This window comes from Haliaeetus leucocephalus, unplaced genomic scaffold, assembly GCF_000737465.1.
Source record: "Haliaeetus leucocephalus isolate CR32 unplaced genomic scaffold, Haliaeetus_leucocephalus-4.0 Scaffold306, whole genome shotgun sequence".
NCBI lineage: Eukaryota > Metazoa > Chordata > Aves > Accipitriformes > Accipitridae > Haliaeetus > Haliaeetus leucocephalus.
In genome coordinates, this window is record NW_010972742.1 from 1,950,746 (window position 1) to 1,971,446 (window position 20,701).

Sequence of the window (20,701 nt, forward strand, 5' to 3'; positions counted from 1 at the left end):
AGATAAAATCTCATGCTGTTTTGATCTCCCCACCCTTCATATTAATTATGTGAAATTGGCAACTTCAGTGCCTTGACTGCATAACAGCATAGATTAGATGCCAAGTTCAGGCCAAAACTTGTTGTAGGGTTTCGGGTTGCATCTTGTTGCATTTTTGTTTAAAAAACCCCACCCCCCCCCCCCCCCCCGCAAAAGGTGACTTGCAGAGCTATTCAGGATCTCTCTATTTGACAGGACACTTTTGTGCTATTTAAGGATAGGGTCTCCATCTGGTTACTCTGCATTTTGGAGAAGCAGGTCTTGCCTAGCCTGCCTTTCCAAAAAGGGCTATGAAACACAAGACATGGCAGGGATCATGACAGATGTCAATCATGTTTCAGTCACTTGAAAATAAAAACCATTTTTGTTCAGACTGTTAAACACCTGCAGAGCCCAATCATAAAAACTAGCTGGATATTCACAGTGAGTTCTGTTCTTAAAAGCTCACAACTCCTGTCTGAAATCTCAAGTCAGTCTTCTAACAAGATAGGAAAGACACAGCCTGACATTCTTGGTATTTCCAAGGTAAAAATAAGTGTCAAGAAAAACCACTTCTACCTCAAAGATGATAATAATCTCAAGCGTGCTTTTAAATATGTTAAACAAGATAAAAACCTAAGCGGTTCTGCTTCTTTACAGATCACCAATGAAAAACCCATGCAAATTATTTGCTTTTTTGTAAACAGTTTGAAACAAAGTAAAAAACCACAAGTCTCTCTTTCCAAAACTGTGCACATAAAAATGGAAAAAACCTACTACATGAATATATCCCTCCTTGTGCTAGGATGTGGCAAAGTGTGAACTTAGGAACTGCAGCCTACTTGAGAATCCAAGTCTTGGTGTAGCAAGTTCTGTCGTGAAAGAGATACTGCATCTTTAACGTAGCTGACAGAGAATCTCCTACAAGTATAACCACCATGGGACTGCAACAACACTAACGCAGAAAATAAATAGGAAAAAGTAATGCTATTTATTAAAAGAATTCCATCTCTGAATTATTCTGTTTAAATTATAATGCAAGATAAACAAGTTTGGATAGAAACGTGCTTGCTCTCCCAATATTTGGACTTTTAAAAAACATTTCCTAAGAATCAATTTTAAAAAAGCATTTTATAATTTGATATAGCCATAAATTAATACTGTATGGAGATGATTAATATCTTATGCTAGTGGTCAGTGACCTTTTGTAAACACTAGCCAGATGCTAGCAAAACTGGCTAGAAAACTACTGTCACAGGCCTTTTTAACAAGCAATATCATATTTCTTTCCGACAATCAAATTCTTAATTGTTTTCACAAAACCTTTTCCTATTTTTTGATATACTTTATTTTAGACCTAATACCTGAAAACATAAACAAGTCTTCAAACCTCTTCCCCTAACACTAAATCCACAAGGCAATTAACTTCAGTTGGCTGTAACTACATAAGCTCTCATGTGAGAGACCCATTCAGACAGGATCTCCCCCCTCCTTCCCCTTCCATCCACCCCCCTCCCTAAACAATCCATGCATCCTCCCGTTGAGGAGAAGGTGAAGCGAGGGACAGTAGGAAGTGGCACAGTGGACTGGCATTCCCCTCTACGTGCGATTCAGCGTCTGGAAGATTCGAGAGATCTGTAGCATGACAGGCCCAGTTTCTGGATCATTCATCCACTGAGTGCTGTTCAAGGGGTTTTCAAGCATATCCTCGAAGGCTGCCAAGAGATGGAAATTGCAACACTCAATTAGTCTTTTAGTCAGTGAAGGCTTCAATGCTTGGGATGCTTCAACAACAGGACAGTTAGAAATAGCTACAACTCAAAGGCAGTGGGCAAGCATCACACAAAAATAACACAAAACACAAAAGTGGTGGGAATACACATCATACATTTACTGTTTGCACGCCTAAGTCTCCACAGCCTGGGATGCTACAGGCTGTTACGTTTTCCCTGTTCCTCAGCATTAAATTCACTGCAGACAGAGGCTGATTAAATACTCAGCTTGGATTATAGTCCACCTCACAAAACCTCAAGGACATGGGTTTGAAGAGCTAAAGCCTTAGCAAATGTCTACATGCAGCAGCAGGGAACATGCTATGTGATTCATCCACATATGAATGCCCATCTTAGAAATTTGCTTTCCTATGCTGCACTTTGGATGTCCTATGGCTACTCTCTCATAACATCCCTGAAGAGAAAACTAAGCCAGCAAAATAAGAAGCAGGTATGCAAAGGCTACCCAAGAACGAGCAGCAGAGCCAGCAAAAGTGTAGCCCCTTAAGCTCCCAAATCTCAGAGCTCTATCTTTTCACAGAGACCTCTAGAGCCAGAAGGGAAGCAGCATCTTCCCTTGGAGCAGCATGTGCTTTCTTCTTCCTGGTGTTTGGAGAGTAGAGGATGTCAGGGAGGCAGCCAGTTCCACCTGCCTAGACACAGGCAGAAGGGAAAAGGCTGTGCAGAACAGTTACCTCCTTTTCTGAACAGTGACAGCAATCCAAATATTTAAGAGCTGTTTTTTCTTTCTGTACACAGCTGTCTTTATAAGCTTTGTTGTTTTGGCTTGTTTTTTTTTTTTTAAAATGTGCTAGTTTTCACTCTTCTACTTATGTTGAAGGAACCAGGCAGCTACTGCAAGAGCTAGGCTGCAAATTTGGCAGAAGAATGGTCCAGGCAATAATTTATAAGCCTTATGACAGACACTGAGCTGGGCTGCTGGACACTTGGAGCAGCTATCATGGAATAGGACAAAAAAAGCAGTTGCACATCTGACCTATTCAGAAGCCACCAAAATGTCAGTGTTGTAACAGTCTGGCAGACTGGCACCAAGGTCAGTATCTTAATTCTCCCAGGAGTGTTAGTGTACAAAGCTCCAACTGACATTAGTGGGAGCTGTAAGTACCCAGCACCTCTGAAAGGCTCATCATTAATACCTTGCTCAAGGTCATGCAGCATGTCTACAGAAAAGCCCAGATCTCACCTTTCACCACTTTAACTATATTCTTTTACAGACTCAAGAGCTTAAAACTAAAGATTTATCAACATTCTTTAAGTATCCAATTAAATGCAGACATTCATTATTAAAATCTGTGACATAAGCAATTTGCAGATGTATCATTAGGAATATATCCTCTGATGTTCATCCAAGCTTTACAAGTGCACATAATGGCATTTCATTTTCTATTTATATTCTGCACCGCAGTGTGGAACCCTCGTTGGAAATGAAGAGACCATTTGTTCAGAAATCAGAGTGGGAAGGTTCTGCTCTTGAATTGTTTAAAGGCTTGCAAACTCTCCTAATTACATTTAAAGTAGTATTTTTAAAAGCTCTCTTTCAAGAGCTGCACATACACCCTTTATTTAAAAGCATTGCTTCAAATAAATTTTGAAGCCAAAGACTAAATACAGAACTTTTTATATACATCACAGAGCCAATGTCATTCTTCTGTGTCCTCCTCCAGAGTCAGAGAGACCAATTCATCAGAGATTTATGTTTCGCTGTCAGGCTCATCAGTTGGGTACTTGCTGTGCTCACAGCCTTTCTGACCACGAGCACACAGACTTTACCACAGAGCTGAAACTCAAGCAAGGGGAAGTGTATTTTCACATATGTTCTCCCAACTTTGATAGGCAAGGCCTTACTTAGCTTAGACTTCTTGTTTGGTTACTCCTCCACAAGTTATCTTCTGTCTCAGTGATCAGGCCTCAACACACAGTAAGCTGTACAGCAGGAGATAGCCTTGTTTTTTATGTGAAAAACATTCCTGATTTTTCCCCTCGTGGCCAAAGGGAGCACACAAAAGGTCTCCTAAATCCACAAAAGCATTGCAGCCAGCAGCTACCAAAGTTCTGAGTTCAGCAAGTGTAATCCAGTAGCCTGGGAAATTAGTATCATTTCTGGGACAGCCCCAAGTTCTGTTCTGGGTTTAGCTGAGTTGCAGTATGAAGCAAACAAACAATATAGCTGCTGAAAGTGAGGAAAAGGGTACAGAGCTGCACCTAGCCCACAAAGTGTGCTGTCATCATCCAGGCTCTACTCTTATTTGCTAAACTACAGAGACAGCATACATATATCAGGAACCCAAGTAGGACTTACCTAGTAGAGTTTTAGGGTTGGTTAGCCCTAACTGTACCACTGGGTTTTCTAAGATGGCTTGGAAGAGCGGGCTATTGGTGTCAATGCCCTTATCTAAGTCCTCTGGAGAAGGCTTTCTGTCTCCCAGCAGCCATTCACACTGAAAGAAATCACCAGGCACAACAGATTTCATGATTGGTTCCATTAGAATCAGTGTGTCTCAAAAGTTTTGACAATGTGGCATGTTAAAAATATTTCTTCCTCTCACACTTAAAGACTGAGCTATACATTTCTTTTCACACTAGACTACTATTCATTTGTGTGTTGCTCCCACAGAAATCAACTTCTATTTCAAAGGAACAACAGCAGTGCCTGGTATGGTAATGAAGTTATACCAACTTTGGATGTTTCAAAGCTCAGGGAAGATGTGTGTTATCCTACATATGTACTGCCTAAAGAAACCCCATCAACATGGTTACAATGCAGCAGCCTGAAGTACCATCCAGCCCAATATCCTCTCTCTAACAGTAAGCAGCACTGACTGGATGCTTAAGAAGGGAGGATTCCTTGGCTGTCAGCTGTGTCCACATAATTCTCCTTAACATATCATCCACTAGCAGGGGACTAATCAATCTTTGAAAACCTACATGTTTTTTGATTCCATAAACTGTGGCATGCATCGCTGCAGAATGGTAATTTACACACTGCATGGCTTGAACCTCTTGCTTGATCATTTATTCCTCTCCTTTAATCAGTTATTAATTATTGGGAATACCTCCTCCTTCCTCATGATAGCATAATCTCTTCTGCAGACTCTGGTGAGAGAGTTTCTCAAAAGCTTTTAGAAAATCCACATATGCTATTCCAACCGGATCAGCCTCAACCTCACGCATGCTGAGTTCCTCTCAGAAGTTTAAAACCTTTGTATTCTAGTTGTGTATCTAGTTTGAAAGAGGCACAGAATATATAGTGCTCATTTCATCTCCAGTAACAGTTGGGCTTTATGACAGATCAAAACATAAACCAATTCAACGATGAAAAGAATTGGTTGAACAGACTATTGTAGCAATAAGGAACAGAAGTGACGTTGTACTCACGGCCGCATTTTGCTGGTTGTTGTTTACTCTGAGTGCATCGACCACTTCTTTTTCATCAAATCCCATCTCCATCAGGGCAATGACAGCCTAGATCAGATTTGCACAGCTTAATAAATGGAACACTTAAAACAGAAATGAGAACAACCATATCCTTTCACCTTCTGTGCAGGAACTTTTTGTGGGGTAAAAAAACCCATTGTTTCCATTTGTAGACCGCTGAGTATTCTTAACTACAAAGTTTTCAAATACCCTATATCAGAAGTGTCTTTATTATGGAAGAAGAATAAATCTTAAGAGTGAAGGCAGTTCCCATCCTCAACACTGAAAGCTGAATGCAAGGCAAAGAGCAAGTGTACCTGGGGTAGAAAGGAGAAGAGCAGGGCAGAAACACCTTATTTAGAACTTCTCTCAGGTCACAAAGCTTTTGTTCACATCTCACTGACAGATCAAGCTTCACATGCATTTGTAGTTCTATTCACTCAATTTAATTTCACTTCCTGGATTTATTATATTGCTAGTGAGTGTTATGTATTTAGACAAGTGTACCTAGATAATGTTATGAGAATGTTAAATCATTTAGAAATTGTACCCAGGTCATCAAATACATTTGCAGCTTTTAACTGAAATCTTAAGAAAGAGCTAGTTGTAAAAAACAAAGTGTTAGATTCTAAAGAGCACCTCCTGGTGAGTTTACAGTGTGGTAACAACAAATTTCACTTCAGCTAATACTGTGTTCTGAAAAAAATGGCTAACTTGTGCATTTGCTGCAAGACTTAAATCTGCTGGTGACACTTTTTCTTGCCCCCTAAATACAATAGCGCTCTTCTGTTCTTTTCTACAGCAAAAGGACCTACTCCTGCCCTGCAACCCCTCCTTCCTAGACAGCAGTCATTAAAAGCAATGCCAGGAGTCTGGCAGCTCATTTCAGTCCCATCAGTTAATTTTCAGGTGCAGAAGTAACAGTGTCAGTAATTTAGATACTGCTATCTGAGACAGCAATGCATTAATTAGGTAATATCCCTTTCAGCAACCTGAATTTAAACAGTCCCTAAAGACTTCCACTAAAATACCGTCAAGCCAGCATAATATACATCTACCCAGATGTCCCATTTCATTTATTAACTAAACATCTATTTGGATTCCATGGTGCCCATGCAGTCCCTTCCAATCCTAAGTTACACAGCGAGATAAACAGCACGTACTCGTGGGTCTGGACGAAACTCCCTTTTCCTCCGGATCTTCTTGAATATTTCTGTCAGCTCATCCTTGGCCTCTTCCCCACCCGCTTCTGAGCTAGGACCTGCAGCTGCTTCAGCAGAGGATGCGCCAGCTTCAGCTGTGGCTTCTGATGGAGTCTGACCTGGAAGTGGAGCATCCACTGTAGGGTCATCTGCGTGTTCTATCAACCACTCCATGGCCTGTGTCACTGACATACTGAAAAGCAAATCAAAACATAGGGATGAGAAACACTCTAGATGTACAGTAGTGTTCCACATACATTTGCCTTTGCATTTATTCCCATGGTATACTGACTTGCAGGGTAATTAGTATCTGAAAAGTCATAAAAAAGTTTTGGAGCAAATCTCAGAGTGCCTTAATTCCCTGTGCATTCAGGGCACCACAATATTCTCTGAAGCCAGGAAGTCAGAGGAATGAAGTCCAACTTGGACAGCTGCAACCCAGATTTTAAAAGGTGTTTCTGAGGGAATCACCTTATTCTCCACATCATCTGCTTCATTTCCCAACAGAGAAACACTGACTATTTGCAACTGTTGACAAAACTGCAAACAAAGCATGTTCCAGATTTACATGAACCACATCTCACATGCAAGCTGCTTTGTTGCTTCTTAAGGAGCTCACTCTGACATCCATCCAGTGATCAAGGAATGCCATTAACAACACAAGAAAGAAAGAGGGTGAAAAACATTGTATACACAATATGGCTTGAGCGAGAGCAAAATTCAACACAGGCAGTTGTCCTTGGACATGTACCACTCTGTTCTTCCTCCACTTTGGCTTAAGAAGAAATCTGTGATCCCTCAAAGGAGAGGCCAGCCCAAGGGAACAGAACATCATGATCATAACACGGTCACTTGCTATGCAACATAAGTGCTCAAGCTAAAGGATCTTGAGAGCGCCCCAACACATCTCTTCCCAATGAATATAGAGGAAGAAGCAAAGATAATGTTAGGGCAACTGAACATGTAATTTCACTTGACACATGGGAATTATTACATGTTCATAGAAAGGAAAGCCTTTGCCTATTTGGCTTTCCAGTTACAACATGAAAGATGGAGGATATCAGGGGAGAAAGCCTTTCTGAGCCACAAGGGAAAGATACTGGAAAAGAGTGACTGGAATATGTTGTGGATTCTCTATCTTTATACATTTTCAAGAATGGCCTAATGAACCCCTCTCAGGAGTGAGCCAGTCCAGCTAATTCTTCTTAGGGCATGAGAAAAACTATGTTACCTCCTATTTTTCTACAGTTGCTATCCAGACTTCACAATATTCTTGCAATGTTTTTAAAAGATCAGCACAAAGTATTTTTCTACAGCTGAAAGACCAATGTGGATGGGCTAGGTTTGCTTTTTTTCACTGTAAAATCTGAAGTCTAAAGTGGAAGGAAACGTGAGTTTAATACTTGGAAACAGCAAGCCTGGCAGCCTTGTGAACTGCAGACCAGCTATTCTTTCCAGAGCAAGTATAACACTGTTTCCCCTTCCCTGTCCCATCTGCACCTGCGCACTGCCTGAGGCAGCACTGTTCTTTGAGTTAATGCTTTTTCCAACCTAGTTTTAGGTGACCCACATTAAGGAGACTTTAGAAAAAAAAAATGCAAATTTTTTTTTAACCATATCAAGTAATTTACAGGCAGTGTGCTGAGTACACTTACTGATTTAATCGAAGGGCTTTGACAGCTCTGCTTTCTGGAAACCCCATTTCTGTAAGCTGTCGCAGAGCTATCTCATCCACTCTGTCTTCCTCATCCTCATCCAGCATGGCTACACATACACAAACAAAACAATGTTCAGATTGACTTCAAGCTAAAATAAAACCCTTTCTCAATGGAATGGCATGTGTTAAGTTCAAACCCCATTCTTCTCTTCCATCCCTTCTTTTGTTTCTGTCCCAAATTTGCTATCTCATCGTTTAATTTGCTGCACTCAGCTTGGTCTGGCTCAGATAGATTCTTCCAGGACAAAGACTTTGTCCAGATGTGTCCAAGATCTCAAATAAAAGACAGCTAACTCTCACATGAGCACAGGATTTCCACATAAGTAAATATATAGGAGATTCACTGAAGATCTATTTATCATTTATCTAGAAAGTAAGCTGGATCTGGTTGTAGCAGATCTCAAGGGCAAGCATTTCCCACAAACTGAAGCAACAGCTATACTTTCTTCTCATTTTACTGTCTCCTTCTGCATTTTCAACTATTCTTTACCATCTCTAAAGTGCAACTCGCGAAGTTTTCAGATTTTTTCACTACTAATTATTTTATTTTTAAGTGGAACTTCTCATCCATCCCAAAGGGACCTTATAAATTCACAAGTTTTATACAATCTATATCCACAGGGTGAAACCTTTGCCACAAATTTTGTAGTAGCTTTGCTATTACATCAGGGTCTGGACTTCACTCTGCAAGCCCACTCTTCTGCTATGAAAGCAAACAAATTCCCAGGATTGAACCAGTAACTGTAAAGATATGTTCATACCATTTGCCTTCTTAAATAGTTCAACTGCATCCGGGTTCAGTGCTAGCAATTTCTGGGCAACTTCTATGAGAGACACTAAGATCTTCCGGAGCTCTGTCTGGAACTGCAAGAAAGGAAACTGTCAAAACATTTAGACAGGAAGTTACCAGACATCATTGAATCTTAATATATCTATTGTTAGTATCTCAGCAGTAATCTGGCCCCCTGTACAGAAGGTTGCTTTATTTTCATTGTTTAGTCTCTCAAGAAACACTGGGCCTTCCCTGTGGAGTGCTACACATAAGTAAAAGTTACTTGGCAGAAAGATCCTTTTATTTCTACCGCAGCCTGCTGCCTAGTACCACCACAAGATGTGCAGTGTTCAAGAAAACTCACTGCTTCACAGAAACACTTTGACTCCCACCTTGCAGAAGTGTTGTAAGAAGAGAATCGCAGTAGCTCCGTACCAGTGCTACTTGCTTCTGTGAACCAACAAGCCTTCCTAGTCTACTATTTGCTTTCCAGTAATCTAAATTTGAACAACACAGATCAAAGCTATTTTCTAAACTGAAGCATCACAAATTCATTTCAGTTGGACATTTGTTTTTAATATGCTTGTGCTCAGTAGGTCATGTTGGCCATTAAACAGCTTAAATGCCGATTGTCCCCTTTGGCTTACTAGGGCACACTGACAGCATGCAATACCTAGGCAGATTCGCTGCTTCATACCCCTACTAGTACAAAAGGGTGAAAGTAGTCCCCACACTGCTGAAGTCACAGTTAGAAGCATTACGGACTCTATCAGCATTCAGTTACTGAAGTCACAATTTATGCTTAATTTCTCTTTTCAAAACCATGGAAGAGACAACAAAAACAACTGCAAACACGTGAACTATTTAAGACTGAAGAAATAACCCCCCCTAACTTCACATTTGCCAGATCTTGAATATGTTTACTGTGGCTCTCCCATGGACAAATAAAACTTTAAAATCTTGACTTAGAACAGAGTGTTTTATTATCACTAAATAGTATGACCTGTATCTAAATCTTAAACTATCTACTTTAATATACATTATATACATCTGAATTTCTCTTCCAGAGAAGACAATCGCATTCACATGTAAGAGAAAAGGTTATACAAGATAAAAGCCTATTTGGATGTTAGTGTGCGAGTTAAAAAAAGTCAAATCTAATACTTACATCCCTCATGTTGTGATGGGCCACGGTGCGATCTACATTGCGTGAGGGCAGATTTGCAGTTGCTTTGAGAATAGCGTCCTTATCAGGAGCTTTCTGCTCTTGTTTCCTCTGAAGTATAGGAAACATGATCAGGTTTCATAACCCATTATCCACAGAACAGAGAACACAGCATAGCGGAGAGCAGTTTCATATTCTTCACCAAGGCATCAAGCAGTGCTCTGTAACTTGCAACTATGAGAAACAGCAGTCTAGCAATACAATGGATTAATAGCACCAGTATCATTTTGCAATTATAGAGCAAAACTGGACCTGTTGGGTTGCCCCACTTTCAGTCCTTATACCTATGTCTGTTATCTAAACACGCAGGGGAATTCCAGCATAAAGAGGGAAAGTGATGTATCAAACATGGAGGGAACTTGGAGGCCTCTGTGCCCAGGACCATATTCTGCTCCCCATGGTCTGCTCACAGCACGCTCTCTTCAAACCCATGGTTTGTCGAGAGATGTACCAATACTGTGCACAGACTAACACTTAACTGCTTAACACTGGAAGTGCTTCGCCACTTGCAAGTATCATGCAGAGATATATGGTGCCTTGGATTTTCAGTACATGCTTATAGTCCAGGGTACAAACATAGCAGGGTACAAACTACAAATATTTCCCAGTCTTATAACTTATGCTCTTACAGTGACATTCTGCACAGCAAGACCATACTGAAGAGAGACATACACCAATACCTACAGGAAGGGATACAGAGACATACACCAATACCTACAGGAAGCAAGAAGAAACAAAGCTGTGCAAGGACAAAGTAGAGACACCTAGGAATTCACAATGTCAAGCACACCATTGCTCAAAGTGTTTATGCGATAACATCAACTACAGTACCACTCATGCATAAGCATCATCCTGAGCATCACTGACCCTCAGTAACAATTACATTCCAATAAAATAAAAAAAATAATAGTAGGGGGTCAACACGTCAGCTCTAGAGACCTGGTTAGAGGGTGACAAGCCACACACAGATAAAGACAGAAGACAGCCTGACAGCAAATCAACATATTTCTATTGGGTTTTCAGAGACAAAGCAAGGCACTTGCTGAACTATGCTTATATAGGTATTAGACATTTGTTCAAAGATCAAATCTATACCACTTCCACAGAGTGTATCCGTGTGTCTTATTCTAAGGCAAATGTTCTCACAATCAAAGTTAAAAATGGAAAAACAGCTTCCTCAAAGTTTGGAAGAAATATGAAATAATTTCACTAGAATTTAACTGGCAGCATTTGCCTCTACAAACAAAAAGAATACACCACAGTAATCCTTTCGCAGCTCATTAGTAAAGCAGTTAATCAAAATGGCCAAGTCAAGAAGTCTTCCAAACTCACTTTCTCCTCTGCTGACACGTCTGCCATTTTGGGGAGCGGAGGTGGCGCACGCTTCTTTATTAAAAGCAAGACATCTAGAAAGAGAATGATACTGAAATACATTAGAAAGTAATGTGAAAACAGTTCTTGTAAGATACCTCACAGATTCAATTTTTCCTGGAGATTATTTTTGTATTAATTCCCCTGTAGCATTAGACCTTTTTCACACTTTAAAACCTGTATGGTTTTACACACTCCCCTTCATATTTGCAATTCCTTAGTGCACAATGAATTCAAAACATGGTCCATTATTAGTTATGCTTGGACTGTTACTGGTTACTTCTCCTCACACACCACCATTAAAGAAAGGCTCTGGTTGTCTTGTACATTAATAGTACATCAATTGGCTCATCATAGTAAGAAAGCATCAGCACTTTCAGTGCTTCCACTGAGAAGGAAGCAGTAGAGACAGGCCACAGACGGTTTTTGGTCTAAGCTGGGGCCTTCCTTCAACTGCAGCAAGGCAAATGCCAAGCTTCAACAAGAACTTCCAGTATCAGGCTGAAGCTCACTTTTGTGTGTGAATGGCAGTGGAACAATTCACGGTCTACAGCAGGCATGCAGCACTGGTAGCTCACTACGGCAAGTCTCAAGGGCAAACAAGTCTTTGGTCTCAGATATCCCATATGACCTGGCATGAGTTTGATTTGGGCTTTTAAGACTAATACTTTCCCCTTACGAGGCACCCTTTTTCTAGAGACTACATGATGCTTTACAAGTTTCTAGCACCTCAGTTACCACCACATACATTCTAAGGGTGGAAAGATGCAGACACACTAGTTAGAACTCAAAACAGGCCTGTGCAGCATCTGCAGTCCTTCAACCAGATATGGCCTGACATGCAGTTTTCAGTCCATTGCATTAAGCAGGTAACAAGCAAACAAAGCATACTTTGCACAACAAGTTTCCTTGGTCTGGCTCAGCACATAACAGCCAAGAGCAACAGCTGGTGAAGGCTGTTAACCCTCATTTGTCCAGCTGATCAGAACACGAAAGGATCCACATGCTGACTCTTGGCTGCCCTGTGCAGTCAGCCGGTGGCAATCAGCTGTTGGCTGCGATCTCGTCGCCCTGACAAGCAAGGCACGTGGAAGGTACAGCACATTGCAGCGGGAAAAGGAGTGAAGAGGCACTCACATGGGAGCTTACTATGACTACACAGTTAATACTGCTTAGATGCTGCAAACTGCAATTCAAAACTCTGTAGGAGCTAGCGCCTTGCCTAGATATAATACACCACCAATCAGCAAAAATACTGTCCCTTGCCTAAGATGGCACTTCTCAGCTCCTGTTCAGCTGTAAAGGTGATAGGTGACACTGCCTTGGAAGAGACACCAAACTGCTCGTATTCACAGCAGCATTTCTCCAGCCTGCATGAACTCAGGCAAAAACCCGGGAATTCTACTCCTGCTGAATTTCTGGTTCAGACAATATTTCAGTCTACAGCAGTCCTGCTTCTCTCACTTTGTGCACCACTGCCCTTTATCTCCAGAAGGGCCCATTAGCTTAAGCTGCCTCGTAAAAACTGACTCCAGCTGTCCTGACAGCTCTCATCTTTAGATCTTGTTTTGTCCTTTATACGTTTAACGTTCAGGAGCAAATACATACCTCACATACTCTACTGTAGTCAGTGATACTATAGCGTGATGGATTCTGACCTATGTTTGCAGAGGACAGAATGAGATCTAAACTGCAGACACTCTGATACACTTCAGCAAACATCCTTCACAGACAGGGTTGTCTGTCTTGGAATACTCAGCCATGATAAGTATTTTTTAATCATTTAGGAAGATAAATGCTGCCCTGGAGGTTTAAAAAAAATCCTTTAAAAGGAGGTAAAAATGATCTGTTTAACTTATTGACTTAATGAACACTCCTAATTCCTTTTCAACTCCTAAAGGGAAGTGTGAAAAAATGCAAACTGTTCAAGGTGCTTTCTCTGGGGGAAGAAAAAAAAACCCAGAAGTCTTTTTCCTCTTCCTTTTTTGCCACCTTATTAGCTTCCTATGTCAAAGCAGAGAGTAGATATTAAAAAGGATACTGTTTGGAACTTGCCAAATAGTTAAACACAATCTCATGTTTCCAGGCTGATAGGATTAAAAACTAGACAACCTTACCTCTATCTTGAATGTTTTCCTCCAACACTGTTTTTGTGTCTGTCAGCACCTTCTCAGAAGTAGCATGTATCAACTTATGATGTGTCACGGTTTTTGGATCTTCCAAGCTCCCAGGTACACACTGCAAAAGGTAATAAATATTGAAGATCAGAAGACAGAAATAAGCCTACTGCATGAATCACTGCACTTTGCACTTAAGATTCTCCACATCCAAACTGTACCATCATTTATCAGCTTCTTAATAGCTTAAACTAGAGGCCAGTGCACAGAATGTATTTTATTAAAGAAACTGAGGCTTGATTTGTGCTGTAACAATACTGACTGTACTGACTGTGGTAGGTTTCCACCTGCGTATCCAAGCTCCTGGCTGGGAAGAATAATCAACAAAAGGAAGGATTCTAGCCTTCCTTCCCTGATACTGTTAAATTAATAGCTACATCAGGGACTTGGACTTGATGATCCTTAAGGGCCCCTTCCAACTTGAGATATTCTATGTTTCTATGATTTAAGTGCCGCTGGTTACTATGTTCTAAAACACTTCTTTAAACAGACAGTTTCAAAGACCTAACGTTACAGCCCAGTTGCCCCAAATAAGCCCTTCAAGGGCACCAGCCTATGTGCATGGATTTATACTTTTGCAGTACAGTACATCTCTATCACACTTAATTTTGAGTGCTTGGTCCTATAGTCAGGCCTATGGAGATTTGGAGCAAAGCAAGGATGCTCTAGGACCCACAGCTACGTTAATTCTGCAACAGATCGCTAAGGTCACTCACTCTTAGTGAGAAGTCTGGGGGTAGCAATTAGTATCATGAACTAAGAATGCACATCTACAAAGACCATCCAGTGTTTTTTTGCAGAAAGGAAGGCTATAATAATGCAGTATGTTTCTCATTTGTAACTAGTGTCAAAGTAGAGGAGAGGCTCTCTGCTTCATCTAATAATTATTTACACACACTGTCAGACTAAACAAGCAACTGCCAGCAGTGATTTTGGTATACTTGACCTTAAACTGGGAAAGAAAGAGCAGTTTCCACACCTTGTTTGAAGCTGAAATCAACACACTTGGCTGCTGGAGCCCTAACCTGGGTTCCTGCTGAAAGCACTGACAAAAGTTACATTCACAACTTTTCTTCCCAACCATAAATAAGCAGTGTACAGTAGATTTTTTTAATATATGACTGTTATGCTCAATTCTTTATTATAATTCTAAATTGCATGTCAGTTAATTCACTAGGAAATCAAGCTCAAATCCTGAAAAAAGAGCACATGCACACGCAGGCCTTGAACTGACTCATCCTCACATCAGAGTGGCTCCCAGATCCACAGCTATAGATTTCAAGAACATTACATCAGTGCATCTAGAGGCTTCTAATTTGTTTGAGTGGAAAAAGAAAGCACAGTGGTTGCAATTCCAGAAAGGCAAAATTAAAAATAACAACCTACCAAAGCTACAAAATTGATGCTGTTCTCACCACAAAATAGGACACTTAATACTGACCTCACCTGCTCTGCTCACAGAAAACAGCTTTTAATGACACTTCTTTCAATACATGTTTCTACCAAGCCACTTTTACCATGTCTGCAGACGGGTGTGTTCACGTAACACACATTTCAGAAACCCCACTGAAACCAGTGCTTCACTTTAACGTAGCATTTAGTCCTGTTCATCATAATACGTATCACCAGCCTCGTCCACAGGAATCTTTTTAGTCCATCATTACCTCTTCTGTTGTGACTGCAACTGATGGAAAACTCAGCTACCTGCTCTTTTTCCAAACATAATGCACTTGTTCTCAAGACAGATCTTCAGTTCCTCATCTGAACTTCTGTACAGTTCTGATGCCTCACTAAAATTGAGGCGAGAATGTTTGAGTCCTGCTTTGTGTAACAGTAGCTTCTTACTAATCCTTCAGCACATTAACTGCTGAACAAAAGCCAAAGAACACATTAAAGCCTAGAAGCAGCTGGAAGTACCTCCTGTAATTGATCTGGTAAGTTATCCAAAATGCCTAAGAGTACATCAGTGGAATATCACCTCTCTGAACAAGCTCAAAATATTACTGTTACAGATCCCGAGAGACAGACCCCAAAAGGGAGAACTTGAAAATGGGAGCTGGGAGGTGTATGTTTGGGGTGAGACTGGATGGGACACAACACGGACCTATTATATCCTTTTTTCCCCCCTATGTCCTGGTTTCAGCTGGGATAGAGTTAATTTTCTTTCTAGTAGCTGGTATAGTGTTATGTCTTGGATTCAGTATGAGAAGAATGTTGATAACACACTGATCTTTTCAGTTGTTGCTAAGTAGTGTTTAGACTAAGTCAAGGATTTTTCAGCTTCTCATGCCCAGCCAGCAAGAAAGCTGGAGGGGCACAAGAAGTTGGGAGGGGATACAGCCAGGACAGCTGACCCAAACTGGCCAAAGGGGTATTCCATACCATGTGACATCATGCCCAGTATATAAACTGAGGGGAGCTGGTCTGGGAGGAATCACTGCTTGGGAACTAACCGGGCACTGGTCAGTGAGTGGTGAGCAGTCACATTGTGCATCACTTGTTTTGTATATTCCAATCCTTTTATTATTATAGTCATTTATTACTGTTACCACTATTAGTTTCTTCCTTTCTGTTCTATCAAACTGTTCTTATCTCAACCCATGAGTTTTACCTTTTTCCTTCTGATTCTCTCCCCCACCCCACTGGGTGGGGGGGAGTGAGTGAGCGGTTGCATGGTGCTTAGTTGCTGGCTGGGGTTAAACAATGACACCCTAGCACATATAAAGGGGTGGGGTGTGCGTGCAATCAGAATACTAATAAGGTGAAAGTAAAAAAAAAAGAAAGTTGCTGTTTTGAAAGAAGAGTCCTGTGGACACCTATTCTTAGTTTCTGTTCCTCTAACCACTTTATTAACAACTGCATATATTAATAAGGCATATATGGACAGTACCGATATCAAAGAGACTGCTTAGTGAAATGCTTATCTTATCTTAACATTTTAACATGCCCTGGAACTAGAAAAGACATCTTAACGGGCAGTGCCTCCAGTAGCTCTCAACAGACCACCAGGAACTACCACCACTTATCATCAGATCCCAGTGTGGAATCTTGCTTCATGAGAACCGCATCTGCCAAAATACAGTATTTCTGTATTAAATACAATGCTTTAAAGTGTAACTGAAAACATCTTCCTGCCTAGAGAACAGCACTGGTAATCCACAGGAAAGGTAGTGAGGGGGAGAGGAATTCCCTGGACAGTGCAGTGGAAGCATCTGTCACACAAGTGAAAGGAAGCCAGGAAATCAGGGTGCACCTTGACGCCCCGGGGCACCGCAGGGTACAGCTGGGGTTAACAAGCACTGCTCCCCCAGCAATCAGAGGTGCAGTGTGCTGGGGAAGATAAGCACTCTCTCATGGTTTTGTACAAAAGGATTGTAAGGAGAGGATCTGCTGTTTCATCATTTTGCTTCCAGCATAAATATTTGCATTTCTTTTTAACACTGGAGTTTACAGCAGGCTGCTTTGCCAGGCAGGTGAGAAACCTTTGTTCACAGGTGCCTGAGCAACTGCTGACATTGTAAGCCCTGGTGATGCCAAATGCTATTTGCGAAGCTTGGAATCCTAATAAACCACAAGGCTTTCTGTTTGTTTTTAAAATAAGAAAAAGCATTTTTCATTTGCTTTTATTAACAGAAACATTTGAAAATAGCATTGAGACTCCCTGCTACTAAGCCTGGGTGGCTTAAACCATCTGCATTCCTCACGAAGTATTCAAAACATGCCCAGGGGCATGAACCTACCTTACCTTATCTTTGTACTCTGAGAACTAGCACCTTGCATCTCTGTTCCACAGATACTCCTTATCATACCTTAAAACCCAGGTGAGTATCACTGAGGCAGCTTAAGAAAAAGGGGAACAGAAGCATTAAAACCTTGCCCCACACTGCCAGGAAAATTACCCGTAGAGCTTACACACACATACAGCCCACATTTGTGCATCCCAAGTGCATGACCACAATTTACAGCAGTATTTCAGAAATACTGCTGAGCCTCAGCAAGAAGCAATGGTCTCTTGCCATTAGAGTATCGGAACCAGGACCTGTCTACAGCACCGCTGGCCCATGCAGGGCTGTGCTTGGACTGTCAACACTGGGCACAAGAATTATGAATCATAATAATACTTAAGCTTGAGTTTCTGTGGTTAAGCTGACCCTTCTCAATTCTTGTTCTGAAATGAATAGTTGCTTTTTAAGGAAACCAAGGGAGAGCTCAGGGCCTGCTCCCGCTGAGGTGCTGGGGCCTTGTGCAGGGACAAGTGACTGTTCCAAGAGAACACTTTGGTGGTAAAACTCGAATTAAAAAATAACTAGGAAAGGAAATGATGTATTATCAGATATTTGTTCACAGACTACATAGACAGCATTACTAAAGGCAGCAGTTTAACAACAATCACCACTGAATTCTTACAGGTCAAGAGACAAAACTAGTAGGAGGGGTTTGTTTGGTTTTTTTCTTTATCTGTAACAACAACACCCCAAACCATAAAATTCGGGGGGGCGGGGGAAGACATCAAGAGTGACACTTCGGAGATCAGTAAGCATTTGAATGTTATGGAGGGAAAAGTGGCCACCTTCCTAGTTCAAATCTCTTACAAACATTACCTTCCTCTGCTTCCTGGAAGAATGATTTCAAAGACTTTAGGGAACATACTAATCAGCATCTCACAAGAGATAGCTGCATAAATTATCTCAAGGTGCTATCAAGATTCATTGCAACGTAGCCATGATCAGGAGTCATGATTCTTCCATTTCTATTTTTCCCTTCCATAAAACTATATATTATCCATAATGGTTATGCAAATCCACACCATTAGCACAAAGCAGCAGAGAGAATGAAATCAAACATCATGCCAAGTTATCAACTGTCTTCTGCCCTGACTTGCACTGCAACGCGAGCATCTATTCAATTAAGCTTCCTGATAATTAAAGGCCTTTCAGCTCCACACATATGCATGTAATCATTACCCCACCCTGTTTTGGCAGTCTTTGCACCACTCTTCTGCTTAATCACTCAGCTGTGCTGAAGGGGGACGAGAGGAGCACTGAACTTCTTCCAGGAATATAACAGTGTGGGGGGCCCTGAACCCCACAGCTTTCAGCAAGGCACCCCCATTTTCCCTCAAGAAGAATCACACCTACCTCAGGCAAAGAAAACCCAAACGTAGTCCTTCTCATCCCTAAATCAAAAAGCACTTACAAAGACTACAGGACAAGAAAAAAAAGTGTGTTCTGTGACCTGTAGTTTCCAGGGGTTCTAGCTGAAAGCAAACAACTAGCAGGCCTGAGGCAGAAGGTGCCTGGGCTGCTGGCCACCCTTACTTCACAGTGTGCTCATTCAGAAAATAAAACCTTTTACCCTTCAAATGGGGATTAAGCAATTACATATCACAGGTATATTCTCCTACTGCAAGCATATTTTATTAAAAAAAAAAAAGTCTTTGCAAGACTTTGAAGACAAAAAAACACTATTAAATGCCATTTAGTAATTGCGCTCCCAGAGATGGGAGTAGAGGCTCTTGCTTTTGCCACTGAAAAGTTACACGTCTCTCAGCAAAGCTCTCGGCAAGAAATTCAGCAGGTTTTGACTCAAGCTGCCGGACCACGTTGTGTTGGTTCCAGAATGACGGACTTTAGGACAGTCCTGGTCATGGCTCACAACCTTACAGACTGTTGTTGTCAATCATGTTTTTGCTTTAAAGTAAGACGCTGTCATGGCAGATCTTCAAAATTCAGTCCAATAGTTTTGAAACCACTGGTCTTAACATTTAACACCCACAAACACACCAACGATAATTGAGCATGCGAGTACAAAGAGCCAGTGTATTTCCACTCAACTTCTACAGACTATGCCTGTGCATTTTCATGAGTTTTCTCTTCCAGACAGTGATTGGTAATTTACCCTTTGGACACAATCATTAAGACCTTACTCCTTAGAGCACAGGGAGAGCATTAGACAAGTCTATTATCCTCCCACCGAATATCCCACTAGCTACTGGGCCAACGCGGGGTAAGGCTGTACTAAGACTTTTTTCAAAAAAGGTAAGCTCTCCACCAGTTACTACTTTCCCTGTTTGTTCTTAAATAGAAACAAGAAAGAAACCAGGCTATAATTTCTGAAAGGAAATAATCAGAAAGCAGTTCACCAGTCCCTTGCAAACCATGGTCACCAGTTTATAAAGTGCACAGAGGAGATGGTGATCTTTAACACTACCACGAAACACAGGCCAAATTCTGTAACTAAAGGTTGCAAAGTAATTTCCCCCAAAATCCTCCTTTTCCAACACATGAAACTCTTGAAACGGGCCTTTTCTTTGTATATGGAACAGTTTCATGTAATTCGGGGTGGTGGCAGACACGACAAACCAGGAAACCAGAACACAAAAACACTTACTTGAGCTTTTTTTTTTTTTAAAAAAAGACGTTTACAGGGCGTTGGCAAAATCTGTTTCCTTCACAGGGGGACTTGCCTGCCCTTCCCCTCGACCATGATTTTCAGTCCCAGCCCGGAACGCGGCACGTACCGCAGAAAGCACCCAGATTTCGGCGCTATCTACAGCTCACACCCGCCCGGGGCTCGCCGCTCCCTGTCAGCGCGCCGCAGGACCCACCACACCCGAGGGTCCCCCGTGGGTAGCCGTCAGCCCCGGGGAACGGGACGGGACACCTCTCCTTACGTGCTTCAGGCACCGCTCCTTCAGCTTCTCCACCGTGGTGTCCTCGGGGACCTCCTCCAGCCACTCGGCGCCCTCCATGGTACACACATGGAGCCTCAGCACCTTCCCCGCGAAGATCTTCTCCTCCTGCACGAACATCGCCCCGGGTCCCGCCGCCTCCGCTCCCCGCTCTGTCCCCGGCGAAGCCTCACCAGGCCCCGGGCACCGCCGGGCCCTGCGCTACCGCCCGCCCATGAAGGTGACCCCGCCAGGCCCGACGGGAGCGGCGAGCCCGACCGGGCCGCGCTGGGACAAAGAGGAGGGGGAGCTCGGTGGGACCCCGGCGACGCTGCCCGCCCG

At 41.9% G+C, this 20,701-nt stretch overlaps 1 protein-coding gene across 2 annotated transcripts; it reads right to left on the minus strand.

Annotated features, from left to right (window-relative positions):
- Nucleotides 1-992: 992 nt before the first annotated feature.
- Nucleotides 993-20,616, minus strand: UBAC1 (UBA domain containing 1). 2 transcript variants are annotated; one of them, XM_010570778.1, is made up of 10 exons: nt 20,363-20,616; nt 13,630-13,750; nt 11,474-11,547; nt 10,085-10,192; nt 8,906-9,008; nt 8,083-8,191; nt 6,389-6,620; nt 5,187-5,273; nt 4,111-4,249; nt 993-1,733 (listed from the first exon to the last, which is right to left on the minus strand). In XM_010570778.1, the coding sequence occupies exons 1-10, from the start codon at nt 20,498-20,500 to the stop codon at nt 1,618-1,620; spliced, it is 1,227 nt and encodes a 408-aa protein (XP_010569080.1). In that variant the 5' UTR covers nt 20,501-20,616; the 3' UTR covers nt 993-1,617. The 2 variants fall into 2 exon arrangements, with proteins under 2 accessions (XP_010569080.1, XP_010569079.1); XM_010570777.1 differs by having other exon boundaries at nt 8,906-9,023; nt 20,363-20,571.
- Between the last annotated feature and the right edge of the window lie 85 nt (nt 20,617-20,701).

Excerpts from the sequence above, each read along its gene's own strand:
- UBAC1 (XM_010570777.1), bottom strand. The coding sequence starts at position 20,500 with ATGTTCGTGCAGGAGGAGAAGATCTTCGCGGGGAAGGTGCTGAGGCTC. Across the intron at positions 13,751-20,362 it reads AGGAGCGGTGCCTGAAGCAC|TGTGTACCTGGGAGCTTGGA; the intron begins GTAAGGAGAGGT and ends TACCTTTTGCAG. Across the intron at positions 5,274-6,388 it reads AGTTTCGTCCAGACCCACGA|GCTGTCATTGCCCTGATGGA; the intron begins GTACGTGCTGTT and ends AATCTGATCTAG.